General features: G+C 41.8%; 1 protein-coding gene across 1 annotated transcript; it reads right to left on the bottom strand.

Annotated features, from left to right (window-relative positions):
* Positions 1-1,000: 1,000 nt before the first annotated feature.
* On the bottom strand, positions 1,001-13,368 carry smim7 (small integral membrane protein 7). The gene is made up of 5 exons (XM_034180058.1): positions 13,290-13,368; positions 12,963-13,004; positions 8,985-9,037; positions 8,797-8,887; positions 1,001-1,578 (listed from the first exon to the last, which is right to left on the bottom strand). The coding sequence occupies exons 1-5, from the start codon at positions 13,313-13,315 to the stop codon at positions 1,563-1,565; spliced, it is 228 nt and encodes a 75-aa protein (XP_034035949.1). The 5' UTR covers positions 13,316-13,368; the 3' UTR covers positions 1,001-1,562.
* Positions 13,369-18,799: the final 5,431 nt, after the last annotated feature.

Genomic DNA, 18,799 nt, shown 5'->3' with positions numbered 1-18,799 from the left:
CAGAAAATGAATGATTTTGTGCACATCGGGGGCCGGGTCTTTAATTTTACAGATTTGGTTTTTAATCTTGTTAGTGCATCTCTCCAAATAAATAGTTCCTACCTAAATGTGGAATTAGCTGCCTGGTCATTTTGATGCCAGGTTACAATTAATGGCCAAAATTAAAATACAAAGGAGATTCGCTGTTTTGGAGCTGGCCCAAGTGGGCAGGATCATGCACAGTGGTGTGCAATAATGTGTGTGGTATAGCTCGGTGAAATGCATATTGGCTCTGTGAGATACACAGTGGAGGTTAGTGCATAGGCTGTGGCGTATTGGTTGCACCACACCAACACCATGCATCTATTTTATTTTTTTAAAAGATGCCGTTATTTCAGATTGCTTCATTACAATTTCATCAGTGACTCTTGAAATAAACAATTTCCACTTGAATGTGGATTGGGCAGCTTCATTATTTTGATGCCAGGCTACAATGTAAACTAAACTTAAATTATAGCACAGATCATGTCATTTATTAAGTGAGTGTTGGTGATTTCTTTGCAGCCAGGTGAAAATGACCAGACCTGGGTAGCGGAGCACAGTGGCCAGACTCACTGTTGGCTGACCTCTTTAAATCCCCTCTTGAAATTTAACACATAACCACACTCTTTAGCAGAAGAGTTTTCAGGTGTTAACATATACATTTTAGCCTTGTGGTAACATCATATTATAACCACATCATGTTATAACCGTGCCATTGTGAGCATACCTAGAAGATCTTGTGTCACGGGGCCGCATTCACAGTCACTGGTCATCGGCACTAACCTAGTGGATTCACTATAATACACAATTTTAGACTGCTGTCGTGGACAATCGGGCCCAATTTGATCATTTTTTGGACTCTGCAAGTCAAATGAGGCCAGAAACTGCCAATGGGAGACCAGCATAAGTGCATGACAAGTAATGAAGCAACTTAAAAGTAATTATCACAAATTTATAGGTCACAAGGTTACAGTGGTCATTATGACTCATTCAAATTGTTCATCAAGGGTGTAAAAGGCCTTCATGAGCCATCATAAAGCTTGAAAACAGCTGGGGGTTTCTCCTTTGCAGCTCCAAAGTTCTGCAAGTTTAACCTTTGCAGCAGTGTGCGAGGTGTTCACTCACAGTGGAACCATAAACTGATAAACCACAGATGAACATTTAGTGTACTAGTTACCACTTTAAACTCCCACTATTTATTTAATGCAAAAATTAACACTTTGTTGGGAAGGGAAACAACCTCAGCAAACACCACTCTATTAAAGACTGAGGTGTCACATCTTAAAATGGGCAGTATCGTCAAATAATTTCTGAGTCAGTTGACCAACATGTAACACACATTAAATATAGCAACTCATGGTGTAAATAACCATGACAGCTGAAGGAAGTGGTGTTGAGGTGGGTGGTAATGGATATAAAACAACTCAGACTTAAAAAAAAAAAAAAAGGCCAAAAGAAGAAACACATATCAACAGGAAGTTTACAGGATCAATCTCAAAAAGCTGCAATCCTGATGGGAGCCCAGTCATCAGAAATGTTCATCATGATCCAAATAATCTGTGAAGAACAAAAGTATTCAACCTGTTAGACAAGAAACAAGTCCACACCATTTCATTTTTCAAAAAGAGGGCTAAGGAAGTCAGATATCAAAAATAAAGCAGAAACGCATCAAGGTTTCTACCATTATGAAAAATATAGCCCTATGTGTCAACTACAACATATAAAAAAATGGAGGAGTTTTCTTTTTCATTTTCATGCAAAACCATGCAGAAGATGACATACCCAATCCTTCATAAATTCAGTGTCCTTTTTGTATACTTCCATACATTTATATACAAAGTCCTTCAGGCTGATATATTCCAAGATATACTGTCAATCACTATTTAACAAAAGTTAATGAAAATTTCACAACTGTCTCAGTCTTATGATCACTGGGTCTGATTTTTACTCCTTCCTTCAACAGGCCAGCTCAAACAGTGGCTAGAGGTTCTGGCCAGGTTATCATAAGAAATACTGCAGTTTCTGGTTAAAGAAGATTTCAAGAATGGAGCACTTATCACACACTGTACATCAGATTCAGGAATGCAACAACGATCATCTCTGGATAGCCAGTGGAAGATTTTAGCCGGTCCCTTAGGATGCATAAACTGAATCTTGTAGTCACCAAACTCTTCTGAGACCTCCTCCACCAAACCAATCCATAGAGCATCAACGTAGCTGCAGCAAAGAAAGTTCTGAGGTCTCATGACTAGAGGCATATCAGCACTGACTTCATGTTCACTTCACAAGGGTTCTTGAACTACCACCAAATGTGGAGGGTTCACTTGCTCACTGAGTTTATAGGCCTGCATCTCTGGGCCAAAACAATAGAACTGCAATGTTCCTTTGGTCTTAGCAAGTTTAAATCTAGGCTTGAGTTCATTTTCACATTTAGTCACCTCATCTACTGGTACATGAAAGAAGTGCATGGCTGTGATATTCTTCACACAGTGGTCGAACATGGCAAGAGATTAAGAATATGACCATCGGACAAACACTGTAAACTTCTCTTAGTGACAATCCTTTTCACTGTTCCACCAATAACGTCACATGCACTCTTTCCATGTGATGTGGCAAAGAAATTCCACTCAGCTTCCAAACTGAAATCCTCCTGATGGTGGCATAGGTTGATGAAGTTGCATTTGTTCTTGTATTGTCCACCACACCCCTCACTGAAACAGTGAATTTTGTTCATGTTGGGGAGTTGTGTCTTTAGGTAGGAGACAACAACATTCAGAAAGGCATATACAGTCACTATTGTGTGGTCCCTGTAGTCACTTATAACATAGATGTTCATGCGCTCCAGGGTGCCATCGTCTCAGTAGTAGGCTACAAATGACAAACAAAAAGCTGTCAGCAAAGTCAGCTTGCAAAATTATTTCTTCCATAGGTTTCAAGTTTATTGTTTCTTAAGAAAACCCCTCCAATTTTTTTTATATGTTGTAGTTGACACACAGAGCTACATCTTTCATAATGGTGTCAAAGAGGTTGGGTGTGTCCCAGTGTCAATTTCAAAGTCAAAATATAGGTCAAAAGGTCACCCAACTCAAAAATACCCAAATGCACAAACAGATGCCAGATTTACATTCCTTGTGGTCTCCCCTTTACAGAAATGCATTGTTTTTCAAAATCAGACCGGTTGTTGCCGAGTTACAGCAGTCTGAAAGTTGGCGCCACACCCTTTTCTCAAAAAAGTGAAAAGTTGAAATTGTGATATCTCTAAAACTGTTGGTCTGAGAAAGATGAACTTTGAAATTCTGGCTTTTCTGGTCAATAATTACCTATACACCAAATCTCATATAAATTGGAGGGGGTGAGGTTTAAAAATGCAATTTTTTGTGGCGATCTGATATGGACTGATCCTGGAGCGCATTAATGTACAGGGGAGGTGATTGTCTAGTGGTTAAGCATTGAGCTTAAGACCAGTGGATCCTCGGTTCAAACCCCAGCCTGATTGGAAAATCACTAAGGGCCCTTGGGCAAGGTCCCTAATCCCCTAGTTACTCCCGGTGTGCAGTGTGCGCCTTGCATGGCAGCACCCTGAGATCGGTGTGTGTGTGTGTTTGTGTAAATGTGCAACCCGGTCTCACAGCAAGTCGTGATTCAGCAGCACAAAATATACATTAATCTATTGGTTCGTGATATTGTGCCAAAAAGTGCTTCATTTTCGTCACAGCAGCACAAATTCATTCTAATTAATTCCGTGATGGCTGTACGAAATTAAAAGTGAAGCGGGGGATCGGGGGTGGTTATGGTTAGGGTTGGGTGAAGGAGTAGAATTAGGTTATGGTTAAGGCTAGGGTTGGGGGTAGGACTAGGGTTAGTAATAGTGAGTTAAAAAAAACCCTGTCACGAAAATTTGACTAATTTCGTCACGGGTGTACGAAAAAAAAAAAAAACATGAAACTCAGCTGGAATGTGAGGCATAACTGTACAGCGCTTTGAGCATTTGATGCAGATGGAAAAGCGCTATATAAATGCAGTCCATTTACCATAACCTTCCTGTCGTGTTCGGGTCTAATCTGACTGATTTACAATTTAAAACACTAATAAGTATTGTGTTTTACATCTGACTGCCTCAAGCCGTCATATCCTCCACACTGTGCACTTGAACATATAAAACTGATGATCACGACTTTTGAGTTTTGAGAGGTTTGTCAACTTTGTTACACCTGTGGTGTTCCCAGTCAAAAGTGACCGCCATAGGAAATGAATGGGTACCCAGATTATATTCATCCATGAGATAAGAAAACATCCCCATACACAACACACCACACACACGTTTCAGACTGAACAATGTCTTTTGTGGGTACACATCTCTTTCCTGCACTTATGTGCTGATCCTCCCACATGAACCACCTTCCTGATGAGACAAAGTATCATATCTTCACACAGACTAAACATGGGTGGGTGCTTTTGTGCCTACTCACTCCCCCATGTGAATCACACCTTCCAGATCAATCAATGTATCATATCTTCACACAGTTCACCAAAATATAGCTTGATGTTTGCCTTTCACTCCTTTTGCTCTGAGCACAATGAGCAGGCAACTGACCAGGCGGTTTTCTGTTAGAGAGGCTCTGGACTAGATTTTAGAACAAGACAAAGAGGGAACTGAAGTTGAACCAGAGACTGAGGAGGATGTCTTGGAAGTGGAAGATGACACCAATTTTGATCCAGACTTTGAGTAGACTGACCAGCCAACAGATGGTCCCATGCAGGACAGAGGAAGTAGAGCGAGAGTGGGAAAACATCATGAAGATCTCAAGCCCAGCTTCCAACACTTTTACCAGAGTCCATGTTTTTGCAAGGCCCACTCTGACCTGAGTGTTAAATGCCACTCATGCGCATGAATTCACGCACGCACGCACGCCTCCATGTGGAGGAGTTTGGTCTCTGGTTTTCCATTTCATGTTCATCCATCCATTTTCTTCCGCTTTATCCGGAGTCGGTTCGCGGGGCCAGCAGCTCAAGCAAAGCCGCCCAGACCTCCCGATCCACACACACCTCCCCCAGCTCCTCCCAAGGCGTTCCCAAGCCAGCCGAGAGATGTAGTCCCTCCAGCGTGTCCTGGGTCTTCCCTGGGGCCTCCTCCCAATGGGACGTGCCCGGAACACCTCTCCAGTGAGGCGTCCAGGGGGCATCTGGAAAAGATGCCCGAGCCACCTCAACTGACTCCTTTCAACGGAGGAGCAGCGGCTCGACTCCGAGCTCCTCACCCTATCTCTAAGGGAGCGCCCAGCCACCCTGCGGAGGAAACTCATCTCGGCCGCTTGTACTCGCGAATACAAGTGGCCGAGATGTTCATTTTGGAATAATTTTTAATACCTATTTTTTGTTTGCTAAACAAAAACTTGGTTGCGATTAATGGTTTTGGTGTTAATTTAAGAGCAGTTAAAACAGACTGGTCAAATTTGACCAGGAACACTAAGGGGGGGGGGGGGGGGGGGGGGGGGAACATGGCAGGAGGGTTAACAGTGTTTTGGTACAGTGCCACACTTCACGTCTGTCAACCGATTAGAAATTAAAACTGCATGGAGCTATAACAAATTAGTTGCGTCTCCCCTGTCATTCCAAGTGTACGTTTTGACCTTGTGCATGTTAAGTGTTACTTTATTTGTGAATGTAGGGATAATCCCTGTTTCACTGGTGTTATTCACATTATTAGCCAAAGTGTTCTGAATCTAATTATTCAATTGCCTTCTGTTAAGATGTGCTTTTTGGGGAAAACAATGGAATCGACCCCATGATGCAACCCCCCCACCTTTCATTATGGTTGCAAAAAAGAAAGTTAACATCAAGTGTACCAAATTATTTTGGACAGAGAGAGAATGGTGTTGACCAATACGGGTACTTTATTAGTGCCTTGCATGGTAAAAAAAAAAACAAAATAAATAAATAAAATAAATTTTCACTTATGTTGTTTTCTATGTAGGTGCATTGTTCTACAAATTCATTCTTTCTAAATACAGATATCCATGTCATCTGGCAAAAAATCTTTGTCGTCCCCAGTATGGTGATGGCCAAGCAGTTATGTGCACTTGTTTCCAGTGTGGAAGGTTCCCAGTTCAAACCCATCCCTGCCCATTCTCCAATACGGAGATGCATCAGGAAGGTCATCAGGTGTAAAACGTGTGCCAAATCAGCATGCAGGTCCACCTCAGATTTGCCATAGTGACCCTGGGTGAAAACAAAGGGATGTATTTTCCATCACACTTTTCCAAAGCTGAAGGTCAACGCTCTGTACAGCAATATCGCATGTGTATTATACACTGTGATGTATTGAGTAAACTGATCAGTAGTGGAATGAAATAATTTGTCAGGTGAAAAAAAAACAAAAAACCCTTCATTCTCTTAAGGATTTGGGGCCGTGAAGGAATCAGTGGACAACCACAGAATGTAGGTGCGCAGTGCTTCCGGATGTGAACAAAAGACAAACCAATAACGCATGGATAAAACTAATGTCTACCGGACGTCCACTGGCAAGCTAATGAACAAATACAGGACAAAATGGTAAACAAGAGTGCAACCATCTAGGAAACTCTATGCCCCATTAGGACTCGCTGGACATCGGCTGGCTAGAAAGACATTTAAGAAATGAAAAAGAGGATTTTTACAGGACAAAAATGGGCATAAACAGATGTCAAAATTTCAAATCCATTACTCATACGGTTCCTCAATCCATCACAGTGTGACTAAAGGCAGCGCTTGACAGAGGAAAAGGATTAGTTACGAATTTAAATATTTTGTCTGTTGGCAAATTCACCAGACTCCCATTTAGTTGGGTACTAATGGACAGATGACATCACATTTCCACAGAGTTCTGCACTGAGCAAAAGGATTGTCCCAGTTTACAAACAAATATGCTGCATTTGAGCAAAGTTTGGTGGTCTGAAAGCAAAACGTCATGTTTCCTCACTCAAACAACTATGATGCATCTCTTCGCTCTGAGAGAGAGAGAGAGAGAGAGAGAGAGTCATCCAACATAGAGAAATATTGGATTCAGAAAAGTTATATTGGACCGGCCTACGCCTTGTCCAATATCTATCATTATCATTCTCTATCACTCTCTCTCTCTCTCTCTCTCTCTCATTGTCTATCAATCAATCAATCAACTTTTTTCTTGTATAGCGCCAAATCACAACAAACAGTTGCCCCAAGGCGCTCCACATTGCAAGGCAAGGCCATACAATAATTATGAAACACAGTCTACGTCTAAAGCAACATAACCAAGGGATGGTCCAGGGTCACCCGATCCAGCCCTAACTATAAGCCTTAGCGAAAAGGAAAGTTTTAAGCCTAATCTTAAAAGTAGAGAGGGTATCTGTCTCCCTGATCTGAATTGGGAGCTGGTTCCACAGGAGAGGAGCCTGAAAGCTGAAGGCTCTGCCTCCCATTCTACTCTTACAAACCCTAGGAACTACAAGTAAGCCCGCAGTCTGAGAGCGAAGCGCTCTAATGGGGTAATATGGTACTATGAGGTCCCTAAGATAAGATGGGACCTGATTATTCAAAACCTTATAAGTAAGAAGAAGAATTTTAAATTCTATTCTAGCATTAACAGGAAGCCAATGAAGGGAGGCCAACACGGGTGAGATATGCTCTCTCCTGCTAGTCCCCGTCAGTACTCTAGCTGCAGCATTCTGAACCAACTGAAGGCTTTTTTAGGGAACTTTTAGGACAACCTGATAATAATGAATTACAATAGTCCAGCCTAGAGGAAACAAATGCATGAATTAGTTTTTCAGCATCACTCTGAGACAAGACCTTTCTGATTTTAGAGATATTGCGTAAATGCAAAAAGGCAGTCCTACATATTTGTTTAATATGCGCTTGAATGACATATCCTGATCAAAAATAACTCCAAGATTTCTCACAGTATTACTAGAGATCAGGGAAATGCCATCCAGAGTAACGATCTGGTTAGACACCATGCTTCTAAGATTTGTGGGGCCAAGTACAATAACTTCAGTTTTATCTGAGTTTAAAAGCAGGAAATTAGAGGTCATCCATGTCTTTATGTCTGTAAGACAATCCTGCAGTTTAGCTAATTGGTGCGTATCCTCTGGCTTCATGGATAGATAAAGCTGGGTATCATCTGCGTAACAATGAAAATTTAAAAGGTAGGTCTAAAAGGTAATCATTTGTAATATTTATATTGTAATGACTTAGTACAACAGTTACATTATCATTCCTTCTTATGAGTATCTGTAAAATTATGCTTATGTTCAGATGAGCTGCGCTGTGGTGCAGTGAGCTGACGCACTGACTCGCACTCACACTCAGTGTTTTTGAATTGTTTGTGCAATGTTCACATGAAGTTCACATAATGTGTGCCAAAGATTTTGAACATTTCAAAGTTTTCTTTGCGCACTTATACAAAGCCACACACAGTTTACAGCAAGTTAACTCTGGCATGGCAGACTGTGTACCAGTGCACGGATCAAATTTGTACAAGTGTCAAGGCACCTATACACTCAACAGTCACCTTAGTGGTGACAATCAGCATGAGACAGGTGCTGGTCGTCCTCCTTCCTCACCTGCATTTTCTTGTTTATTTGACAATCAAAGCTATGACTCTCCAGTTAGCAGGGTAATCTCCAGGTTTTAGCCAATTTTCCCCCGTTCAACAGAGTTAAGACATTTTAATGGAAATTAAAGTCTTATTTTGAGATAAACTAATCCAACATTTTGCAAGACTCAAATCATGCACATTTAACAGGAAGTCTTACTCACAGGATCATGCAGAACATGATAAAAATGTTCCACAGTGCGATAAAAATCCGAAAGTATCGTAGGCTGAGCAGGAACTCTCGAATGTTGTCACCTTAAAATAATAAAAGATGATTATTTCATTAAAAAATAAATAATTAAAATGCTTTTTTTTTTTTTTTTCTGTTGCTGCTTCATAGAGTATGTTGTACCTGTTGTTGGTGCTCTGGATTCATCTCCAAATCCTTGGGACTCCTTCCTTTTGCTGTAAAATATCTACAGTCAACCTCCTACTTTGCCAAAAAAAAATAAAATCAGGAGCAGGAGTGAGGAATGATGGCAGCAAGTGGTGGTTTGAACTTGGACTGTGAAATGTTTGGTGGTAGTTCTAGCGATGATGATGAGTCGATGAAGGGAACTAAAGGGAAATTTGGCGGTGCTGCACATTTGCCTGTCAGTTCTGATGATGTTCTGATTTGTCTTGTGGTGTGGCTGGTGTGGTATGGAAAGTTTTGGTCTTAGACAGAGAGACAATCCCCAGAAAAGAAGCCAGAAATTAATTTTCGTGGTCAACACTTTTACAACTTTTTGTCATTTGGGATAACATAAACTACAAATTTCAAGTTGTTACCATATCTCAGTTTCACCAGTTTTTGAGAAATTTGACAAAAATTCAAGATGGCCACCAGTGTTTTAAGATCAGAGTTCAATGTACAGGTAGATTTGTAAAGGCTGGTTTTTGACCCCATAAATGTATTACTGACATATAGGAATATGATATTAAACTTTTCAAAAAATATAATCGCTCTGAGGATAGGAGGCAGCCATGACGTAGTACTACGTCATGTCATAATGAAACACCAACTGAGATCATAACCAAACATTCTAAACTCAGTCTTAATGTTCTAGTGGAATCAAAATATAGTCTGTTTTTTTCCTGAATTTTTAGGCTTTACAACGTAATTTTCAAGGCTGCTAGCAATCAATGACATAGTAGTATGTCATGTCATATCAAGAAAACACCCATCAATACCACATACTGCATGTTAAACAATGTCAAAACCACAGTTCATTTAAAGGTTATAACTGCTTTTTTGGGGCAAAAATGTCTATACGAACCAGAACCATGGTTTAGTTTCAAGCTAGGCCTGAATAAGAGATCAATTTCAGCAGAGGAATATCAGTCATCATCTTCCTCATGCTCACTCTCACTATCTCCTTCCTTATCAAATCTGGTGGGAGGGAGATAACTTAAAATTAAGGTATTCTCACAGTCTACACAGCCACACAGATCGGTACATTTTAATTTCAGTTTGATGCAAGAACAACTTTCTTGCATAGTGGTTCTTCTTGCAGCTGCAGTGATTTAGTTCTAGCACAGCTTTAGGGGCACATGTAAGCGTCATCCAATGGATTTCTATCTTTCCATCCTTAACAATCCATCCATGACAATCAGGAGAAGGAATGCCTTGAAACTGTTCCAAGCAGCGTCTATGTACTGCTGTTTGATAATCTGCCCTGGCAAGATGTAGCTTCAGACAGTCCTGATTGGGTTGGATGGAATCCTCCAGCTTTTTCCCAGTCTTGTACAAGGTGGCCCTAGTTTCGTGTACCTTGAGTCCTCCTATTTTGTACAGTGATGACACAAACTGTTCGATGACAGGCATGAAGTTATCAGGTACATGAAATGTTTCACCAAGTTTGCCAAAAACTTCCACAAACTTCTCCCCACCTTCTCCAAGCAGCATATTCACTGTTTTTTTCTTATCAATGCCATGAAATGCACTGACGGAGTCGCACCCAGTGAAATTATGTAAGCCAAGGAGTGCTTTTGCTTTCTGTTCTCCAAGATGGTGGTTTACTGCAGATACATATAATGTCCTGCGCTGGTCTCCCCTGCCAGTCTCAAAGAGAATCTCAGCATCAATTTCATGGGCCTTTGAAACAGCGAGAACCAGAACATCCGTGTCTGGAGACTGAATAACTACTACATCAGTAGTTTTTGCAGCATATGCTGTATGCAACAGCAGACGAGTGTCAGCTTCCTCATGGTCACATGATAGTTGTTCAATTGGGCTTGACGACCAGTGAGCCATCAATGAACTGCAATGAATGACACTTGTCCCCGTGCCCTAGCACAAGCTTGTAGTCCCAGCTTTCTGCACTGTTCCTTTCTTCATCCACAAAATGACACTTTTTTAGAAAAGATCTGTATCTAAGATTAACATATCAATAACTGTCTGCTAAGACAGGGATGGGCCTACCAAGACACAGGCATATGCCTCAACCAGATGAAAGCCAGTGATTTATTGGCGTAAAGCGTTAAAAAAAAGGCTGATTATTAAAAAAAAACACTTCTTTACATTCAGAAATTTATTGTTTGATATCAACATTGCAAAACTTTCAAAATTTCAGTGAGAAAAAGCCAAAAACTTGCTTGTCTGTAATTAGATTAAAAAACTACATGAATTTCCTATGGTTTCGACTGTCGGACAAGATTAACTTAAAATAACTGCCCCCATTTTCGGTTAAACAAGGGATCTTGGGTATTCGTTAGCTTTTTTACATATTTCTCTTCCTAACCTAATGCAACAAAGAGGAAGAATGCACATAATTTAAAACAACAATCTTACCTGTTTACAACATCAAAGGCAACTTCTTGCTCTTTTCCATCTAATTTACTCCATTTCTGAGCACATTTGATTATTTTTTTCCAGCTAATTTCTGTTAAACTTGTGATTTTATCAGGGCAATCCACAATGTGGACTACACAACTGGCCATTTTGAATCAACCGTTTCTGCAGCGCGACTCCAATTTGAAGCGTGAATCAAAGCAATGCTTCAATTCAATGGCTCGTGGCTCTTTGATTCGCTGCTCTTCAAAAGCAGTAAGTCTGCTTCTTAACCCCTCTGAAAACCATTAAAATATTATGAGTCACTTTTGTGTGGATTAAAGTCAATAATTGGGACTCTTGTTGCAGTCAAGAAACGAGAATCGGCCTCTGTTCCGTGCTTCAAATGCTGCGCGGCTCTTCTGCTGAGAGTCCGCTCGGAATTAACTTCAAAACGAATCGTTGACTGATTAAAAGCTGTTTTTTTAAATTAACTGGGCCAAGCTGAAGGTGGTAACAAGTGTAAATGTATTTCATATACAATAACAAACATTTCAAAATTGTTTTTTCTCAGTTACCGAGTGTTGACCACGAAACTGCACAAAAATTAATGCTGTCTCTGTCTATCTGGGCTGTGGATGGCTCATCCTTTGGAGAGCGTTGTCTGAAAAATTTAGCTTTTGTCGTGAACAAGTATGGTGAATTTGAACAGGATAAAATCTTGCAGAGTGGCGAGTTGCTGCTTCTAGGCACTGACAGTGACAAGGCAGACAGAATGCTGTTAGCAAGTAAGATCTTGGGAAGGAAAGTGTCTTGGAGGAATTATGCAGGAGGCCTCTGCTCCGGGGAGTGATATCTGGTGTTGCTGTTGGGATGAGCACAGATTAGCTGTGAGGAAAACTGTGTGAACAAGTGGTGTCTGCAAAATGTCTGGGGATGAGAATGAATGAACACTGGGCTGACAACATGTCTGCGACAGCTCTCCTGCGCAGTTTATGCCCCAGCTCCATTGCAATAATTGCCAACGCTTTGGTGGCAGTGTGCAGAAGCAAGCAGAGGTGTGGACAGCATGTGGAGCACCAGAAATATGTGAAATGTGATAAAGGTGCATCTGTGGAGGTGCTCATGTTGTGGTTTACAGACGGTGCAACCAGTAACGGGGCAGAAAAAGTCCAAGCTGCAAAGAATGAATTGAGCATTACGTATGCAGAGGCTGTAAAGAAGGTGGCGAGCAGTGCCCCCACCACCTGTGTCTCTGTAGGGCAATGTTAAGCAGGATTGTTGCAGATGTGACAGAGCCAAGTCTGATTTCATATTGTTTATGGCCAAAGTGCCGAACTGCTCTACAGAGGCAAACAGTAGAACAGAAAGTTTTAAAATCACTGTCAGGGTGGCACAAAAATACTTGAGTGTTGCAGGTTTGAGTTGCGATGTGGTGTCTACTGTGGTGGATGGAGGATCTTCATTGTCATAGGGGAGTTAGAGTGTGTGTCCGCCTCTGTTTGTGTATGTGGCAGTAATGCACCACTTGGCTGCCATGTGCCAATTCCCTCCATAAAATCAAAATGAACAACTCACAGCTTGAAGTTCAGTACAGCTCCTGCATTCATCAGTAAAGTCCTGCAAAACAAGCACACACAAAGATCACATCTTAGACACGTTAAACTATGGTCAAACACTACTTTAGTTAACACAACAAACCGCTTTGTTCAAACAAAACCAACAGTTTTAACAAACAAAACAAACCGCAAACAACTTTAGCTAGCACGGAGCTAGCTTAACATTCAGCACGACACTCCGCAATCCATATACATCACAATAATCAGCAGCACACACAGACAACAACTCGGTAAATCAAAGTAAGAATCTAGATGTGAAATTATGTCACTCATCAATGAAAATTACCCGAATATCAACAGATCTCCGATCATCCTATCGACATCAGAGGAAACATTTACTTCCGTATTCAACACGCAGTTAAGGAATTGGACCAATAGGGTTGCACGTTGAAAAGACCACAATGTAGTGTTTTTAGCCCTGAGATTTGTTTGACAGGTTATTCTCGTTCACTGTGTTGTTTTTCTTTTGTTTCAGCCTTTGCCCTGCCTCCATTCCGAAACACTCCAGGTGTTTTCACCCCTTGTGGTGCTGAAACAGTGAATGAACTACAATCACGTTTTGATTTATAAACTATTTTATTAGGAAAACGTATTCAGCATCCCTCGTGCAAGTCAGAAGCCCCCACGTGATCTGTGACAGTTCAAGATCAAATGTTTGAACTTTCCCTTTCAGAGGGACTATTTTTTTTTTCTAGACAATGCAAATTTTGAACGTTGGCAGTATCATATTATGATTCCCTTATTGAAATTAAGGCTAATAAATAAAATCATAGTGGTCCCAAAGAAAATTATTTTTATGACTTAAATCTTAAAAAAAAAACCAAAGGCTGTATAGCTGTAACACAAATGATTATCTAATGCACAGAAGCACTACATCCATATTTTCTGACTCAGTAGTTCCAGCTGATTTGATGTCTGGAACATTCCACCTGTCTCCACACATCAAATGGCTCTGACAGAAGGGAATCAGTTATTGTCAATTATTGATTAATTGGTCTGACATTTTTAGAGAGAAAAATGCCAGAATTTGTTTTCAGCTTGTCTACTGTGGGGATTTACTTTTTCTGTTGGACAAAACAAAACATGTGAAGACAGTACTTTGTGTCTGTGGTAAACTGACAGATAAGATAAGAGCAGATCATCCTTTATTAGTTTGGGCAGTTTTTTTTTCACATTTTATGGTAAAACTGTCAATTATTTAACGTATAAAAGGAATGATAATGAATGAAAACATTCTGTCACTTTTATAATGTTGAAGGAGGTGGTGTCTAAAAACATTTGTGCAAAAATGTTACGATGGTATTATTTCTGAATAAATGTCTTCTTTTCAACTGTGAATTGGTAAAAGCTCAAAGTAAACATAAAATGAAACAAGAAATAATAACAATTGATACAACTTGATACATTTGTCCTTTTATAGAATTTAACAAACAGCCCTATTCAAATTAAGACAATTATGATTATTTTGTAACTTTTTAGCCCAACGTGTATGTAAACAAAAACACACAGTACAGTAGGGTGGGAAAAAGTGGATGATCCTGCAAGACTAAACGAGGGCAAAATACAATCACAACACCTGCACGCTCACACGTCAATAGGCGCAGTCTTTTGGCCACAGAATGTAAACGCTTTCCGCAGACATGTTGCCTAGAGTATATATATATATATATATATATATATATATATATATATATATATATATATACACTTCTAAGTTATATCCTCCTGACTAACAGGATACACACACACACACACACACACACACACACACACACACACACACACCACACACACACACACACACACACACACACACACACACACACACACACAATATACTTCTAAGTTATATCCTCCTGACTAACAGGATACACACACACACACACACAATATACTTCTAAGTTATATCCTCCTGACTAACAGGATACACACACACACACACACACACACACACATATATATATATATATATATATATATATATATATATATATATATACGAGGTCTGTGAGAAAAGTATCTGACCTTATTTTTTTTTTTAAAAACCATATGGATTTGAATCACGTGTGATTACATCAGCCAAGCTTGAACCCTCGTGGGCATGCAAGAGTTTTTTCACGCCTGTCGGTGACAGGCCACAGGAAAAACACCTCCGTTGGAAGCCTTAAGGACAAGTTGGAACATGCCCAGCTGTTAAACAATTTCTCAGATACTCACTCAACTGAAAGCCACCAAAAGCCGCCTGGATTTTACAAATGGTTATCAACATGGAGGTGTTTTTCCTGTGGCGGGCGCGCCACGCCGGCTGCGAGCCGACGCGCCAATCCGTCTGCACGTCTTTCATTAAAAAAATCTCCTTTAACAGTGGAATGTCTGGATAAACTGCTGATTTCGACCTCTTCTGAAAGTTCTCTGTTCTCTCATGACGTCCTGGGTCAACAGAGGCTTAAATTTGGAGGTTTTCAGCTTGAAACAGGATGACAACGTCGCCTCGGAGCGCTGCGCGACGTCCCGCTCCGTGGGAAGTCTTTACAGCGATAGAAACAATCCAAAATCTCTCATCAGCCATTAAAATTTACACCGAAAACCAGCTGAATTTCTCGAATGGTCTCCACTCGGATGTGCCTCACAGTTCTTGAAAAAAGTTTGATCAAGCACAGCGACAGTCTCTCAGCAATTTCTCAGACAATGAAAATCCGACGAGGGGGCTGGACCACTCCTTCCACAAGGCGTGCTCACAAAACTCACGCATGTGCACGAGGGTTCAAGCTTGGCTGATGTAATCACATGTGATTCAAATCCATATAGTTTAAAAAAAAAATAAAACTGTCGGTTTCTTTTCTAATAGACCTCGTATATATATGCTATAGTGTTTTGAATAGCATATATATATATATGCTATTCAAAACACTGAATATATATATATATATCAAAGCTCTCGATTTACTGATCGATCTACGTTCCGATCCTCACCTATGGTCATGAGATTTGGCTCATGACCGAAAGAATGAGATCGTGAGTACAAGCGGCCGAGATGAGTTTCCTCCGCAGGGTGGCTGGGCGATCCCTTAGAGATAGGGTGAGGAGCTCGTTCACTTGGGAGGAGCTCGGAGTCGAGCCTCTGATCCTCTATGTCGAAAGGAGCCAGCTGAGGTGGCTCAGGCATCTTTTTCGGATGCCCCCTGGATGCCTCACTGGAGAGGTGTTCTGGTGCCAGCTGCTGCCCCCGCGACCCGACTCTGGATAAAGCGAAAGAAAATGGATGGATGGATGGATGGATGGATATATATGTGACTGCAGGACCTTTGTGGCTGGGACGGCGATGGGATAGAACCTGGACAGCTCGCACTATAGACCATTCCTCTACCAGGTCAGCCAAAGGGGAATTCCCCGTTAGCCAAGCTAGCAGGAACGTCTTTTCAATCAGGACCGGGACCTTCATCCCGCTACATACATATACGAGGTCTGTTAGAAAAGTAACAGACCTTTTTATTTTTTGCAAAAACTATATGGATTTGAATCATGTGCGCTTGCATCAGCCAAGCTTGAACCTTTGTGCGCATGCGTGAGTTTTTTCACGCCTGCCAGTTGCGTCATTCGCCTGTGGGCAGGCTTTGAGTGAGCATTGGTCCACCCCCCTCGTCGGATTTTCATTGTCAGGAAAATATCTGAACGATTGGAGCAGCGCTGCATCAAATTTTTGTAATGAAGGTTTTGTAATGAAAGACGTGCGGCGGAATTTGCGCGTCGGGACGAAGCCGCAATGGCGGAGAACAAAAGCAAGTCCATGTTGGAAGTCTCACGGGACATGTTGACATGCCCAGCTCTCCACAATTTCTCGGATACTCACTCGACTAAAAAGCCACCGAAAGCCGTCTGAATCTTCTGAATGGTGGAAGACATGTCCCGTGAGACTTCCAACATGGACTTGCTTTTGTTCTCCGCCATTGCGGCTTCATCCCGATGTGCGAATTCTGCCGCACATCTTTCATTACAAAATCTCCTTTAACTGTGGAATGTGCTTAAAAATGGCTATGGCCACCTCTTCCGCAATTTCTGTGGGTCACACGATGTCCCGGATCAAGACAGCCTTCACTTTGGAAGGCTGTGTTGATGGCCGCTCGGAGCGTGGCGTGCCCTCCGCCGCTGTGGGCCGTCTTTAATCCGGTTGTAATGCTCCTTAATCCTTGTGACGCCCATAGAATTTTCACCGAAAGCCATCTGAATTTTCCGAATGGTTTCCACCTGGCTGTCTCTCACAGTTTCTGAAAAAGTTTGATGCAGCGCTGTTCCAATCGTTCAGACATTTTCCTGACAATGAAAATCCGACGAGGGGGGAGGACCAATGCTCACTCAAAGCCTGCCCACAGGCGAATGACGCAACCGTCAGGCGTGAAAAAACTCACGCATGCGCACAAAGGTTCAAGCTTGGCTGATGCAAGCGCACATGATTCAAATCCATATATCCATCCATCCATTTTCTTCCACTTTATCCAGAGTCGGGTCACGGGGGCAGCAGCTCAAGCAAAGCTGCCCAGACCTCCCCATCCACACACTCCTCCCCCAGCTCCTCTGGGGAAACCCCATAGTTTTTGCAAAAAATAAAAAGGTCCATTACTTTTCTAACAGACCTCGTATATATATATATATATATACATACACTCAACAAAAATATAAACGCAACACTTTTGGTTTTGCTCCCATTTTGTATGAGATGAACTCAAAGATCTAAAACTTTTTCCACATACACAATATCACCATTTCCCTCAAATATTGTTCACAAACCAGTCTAAATCTGTGATAGTGAGCACTTCTCCTTTGCTGAGATAATCCATCCCACCTCACAGGTGTGCCATATCAAGATGCTGGTCCACTCCTCTTCAATGGCTGTGCGAAGTTGCTGGATATTGGCAGGAACTGGTACACGCTGTCATATACGCCGGTCCAGAGCATCCCAAACATGCTCAATGGGTGACATGTCCGGTGAGTATGCCGGCCATGCAAGAACTGGGACATTTTCAGCTTCCAAGAATTGTGTACAGATCCTTGCAACATGGGGCCGTGCATTATCCTGCTGCAACATGAGGATGTTCTTGGATGGCACAACAATTGGCCTCAGGATCTCGTCACGGTATCTCTGTGCATTCAAAATGCCATCAATAAAACGCACCTGTGTTCTTCGTCCATAACAGACGCCTGCCCATACCATAACCCCACCGCCACCATGGGCCACTCGATCCACAACATTGACATCAGAAAACCGCTCACCCACACGACGCCACACACGCTGTCTGCCATCTGCCCTGAACAGTGTGAACCGGGATTCATCCGTGAAGAGAACACCTCTCCAACGTGCCAAACACCAGCAAATGTGAGCATTTGCCCACTCAAGTCGGTTACGACGACGAACTGGAGTCAGGTCGAGACCCAGATGAGGACGACGAGCATGCAGATGAGCTTCCCTGAGACGGTTTCTGACAGTTTGTGCAGAAATTCTTTGGTTATGCAAACCGATTGTTTCAGCAGCTGTCCGAGTGGCTGGTCTCAGACGATCTTGGAGGTGAACATGCTGGATGTGGCGGTCCTGGGCTGGTGTGGTTACACGTGGTCTGCGGTTGTGAGGCTGGTTGGATGTAGTGCCAAATTCTCTGAAATGCCTTTGGAGACGGCTTATGGTAGAGAAATGAACATTCAATACACGAGCAACAGCTCTGGTTGACATCCTGCTGTCAGCATACCAACTGCACGCTCCCTCAAATCTTGCGACATCTGTGGCATTGTACTGTGTGATAAAAC

This window comes from Thalassophryne amazonica, chromosome 10, assembly GCF_902500255.1.
Source record: "Thalassophryne amazonica chromosome 10, fThaAma1.1, whole genome shotgun sequence".
NCBI classification, from domain to species: Eukaryota; Metazoa; Chordata; class Actinopteri; order Batrachoidiformes; family Batrachoididae; genus Thalassophryne; species Thalassophryne amazonica.
Note: the sequence above shows the minus strand (reverse complement) of the source record. Positions and strands in the feature narration are given on the sequence as shown.

Bases quoted from the DNA above. Each gene is read 5' to 3' on its own strand.
- smim7 (XM_034180058.1), bottom strand. From the start codon at position 13,315: ATGATCGGAGATCTGTTGATATTCGG. The intron at 13,005-13,289 runs GTAATTTTCATT...CTTGTTTTGCAG, and splicing joins GGAGATCTGTTGATATTCGG to GACTTTACTGATGAATGCAG. The intron at 8,888-8,984 runs GTACAACATACT...TATTATTTTAAG, and splicing joins ATCCAGAGCACCAACAACAG to GTGACAACATTCGAGAGTTC.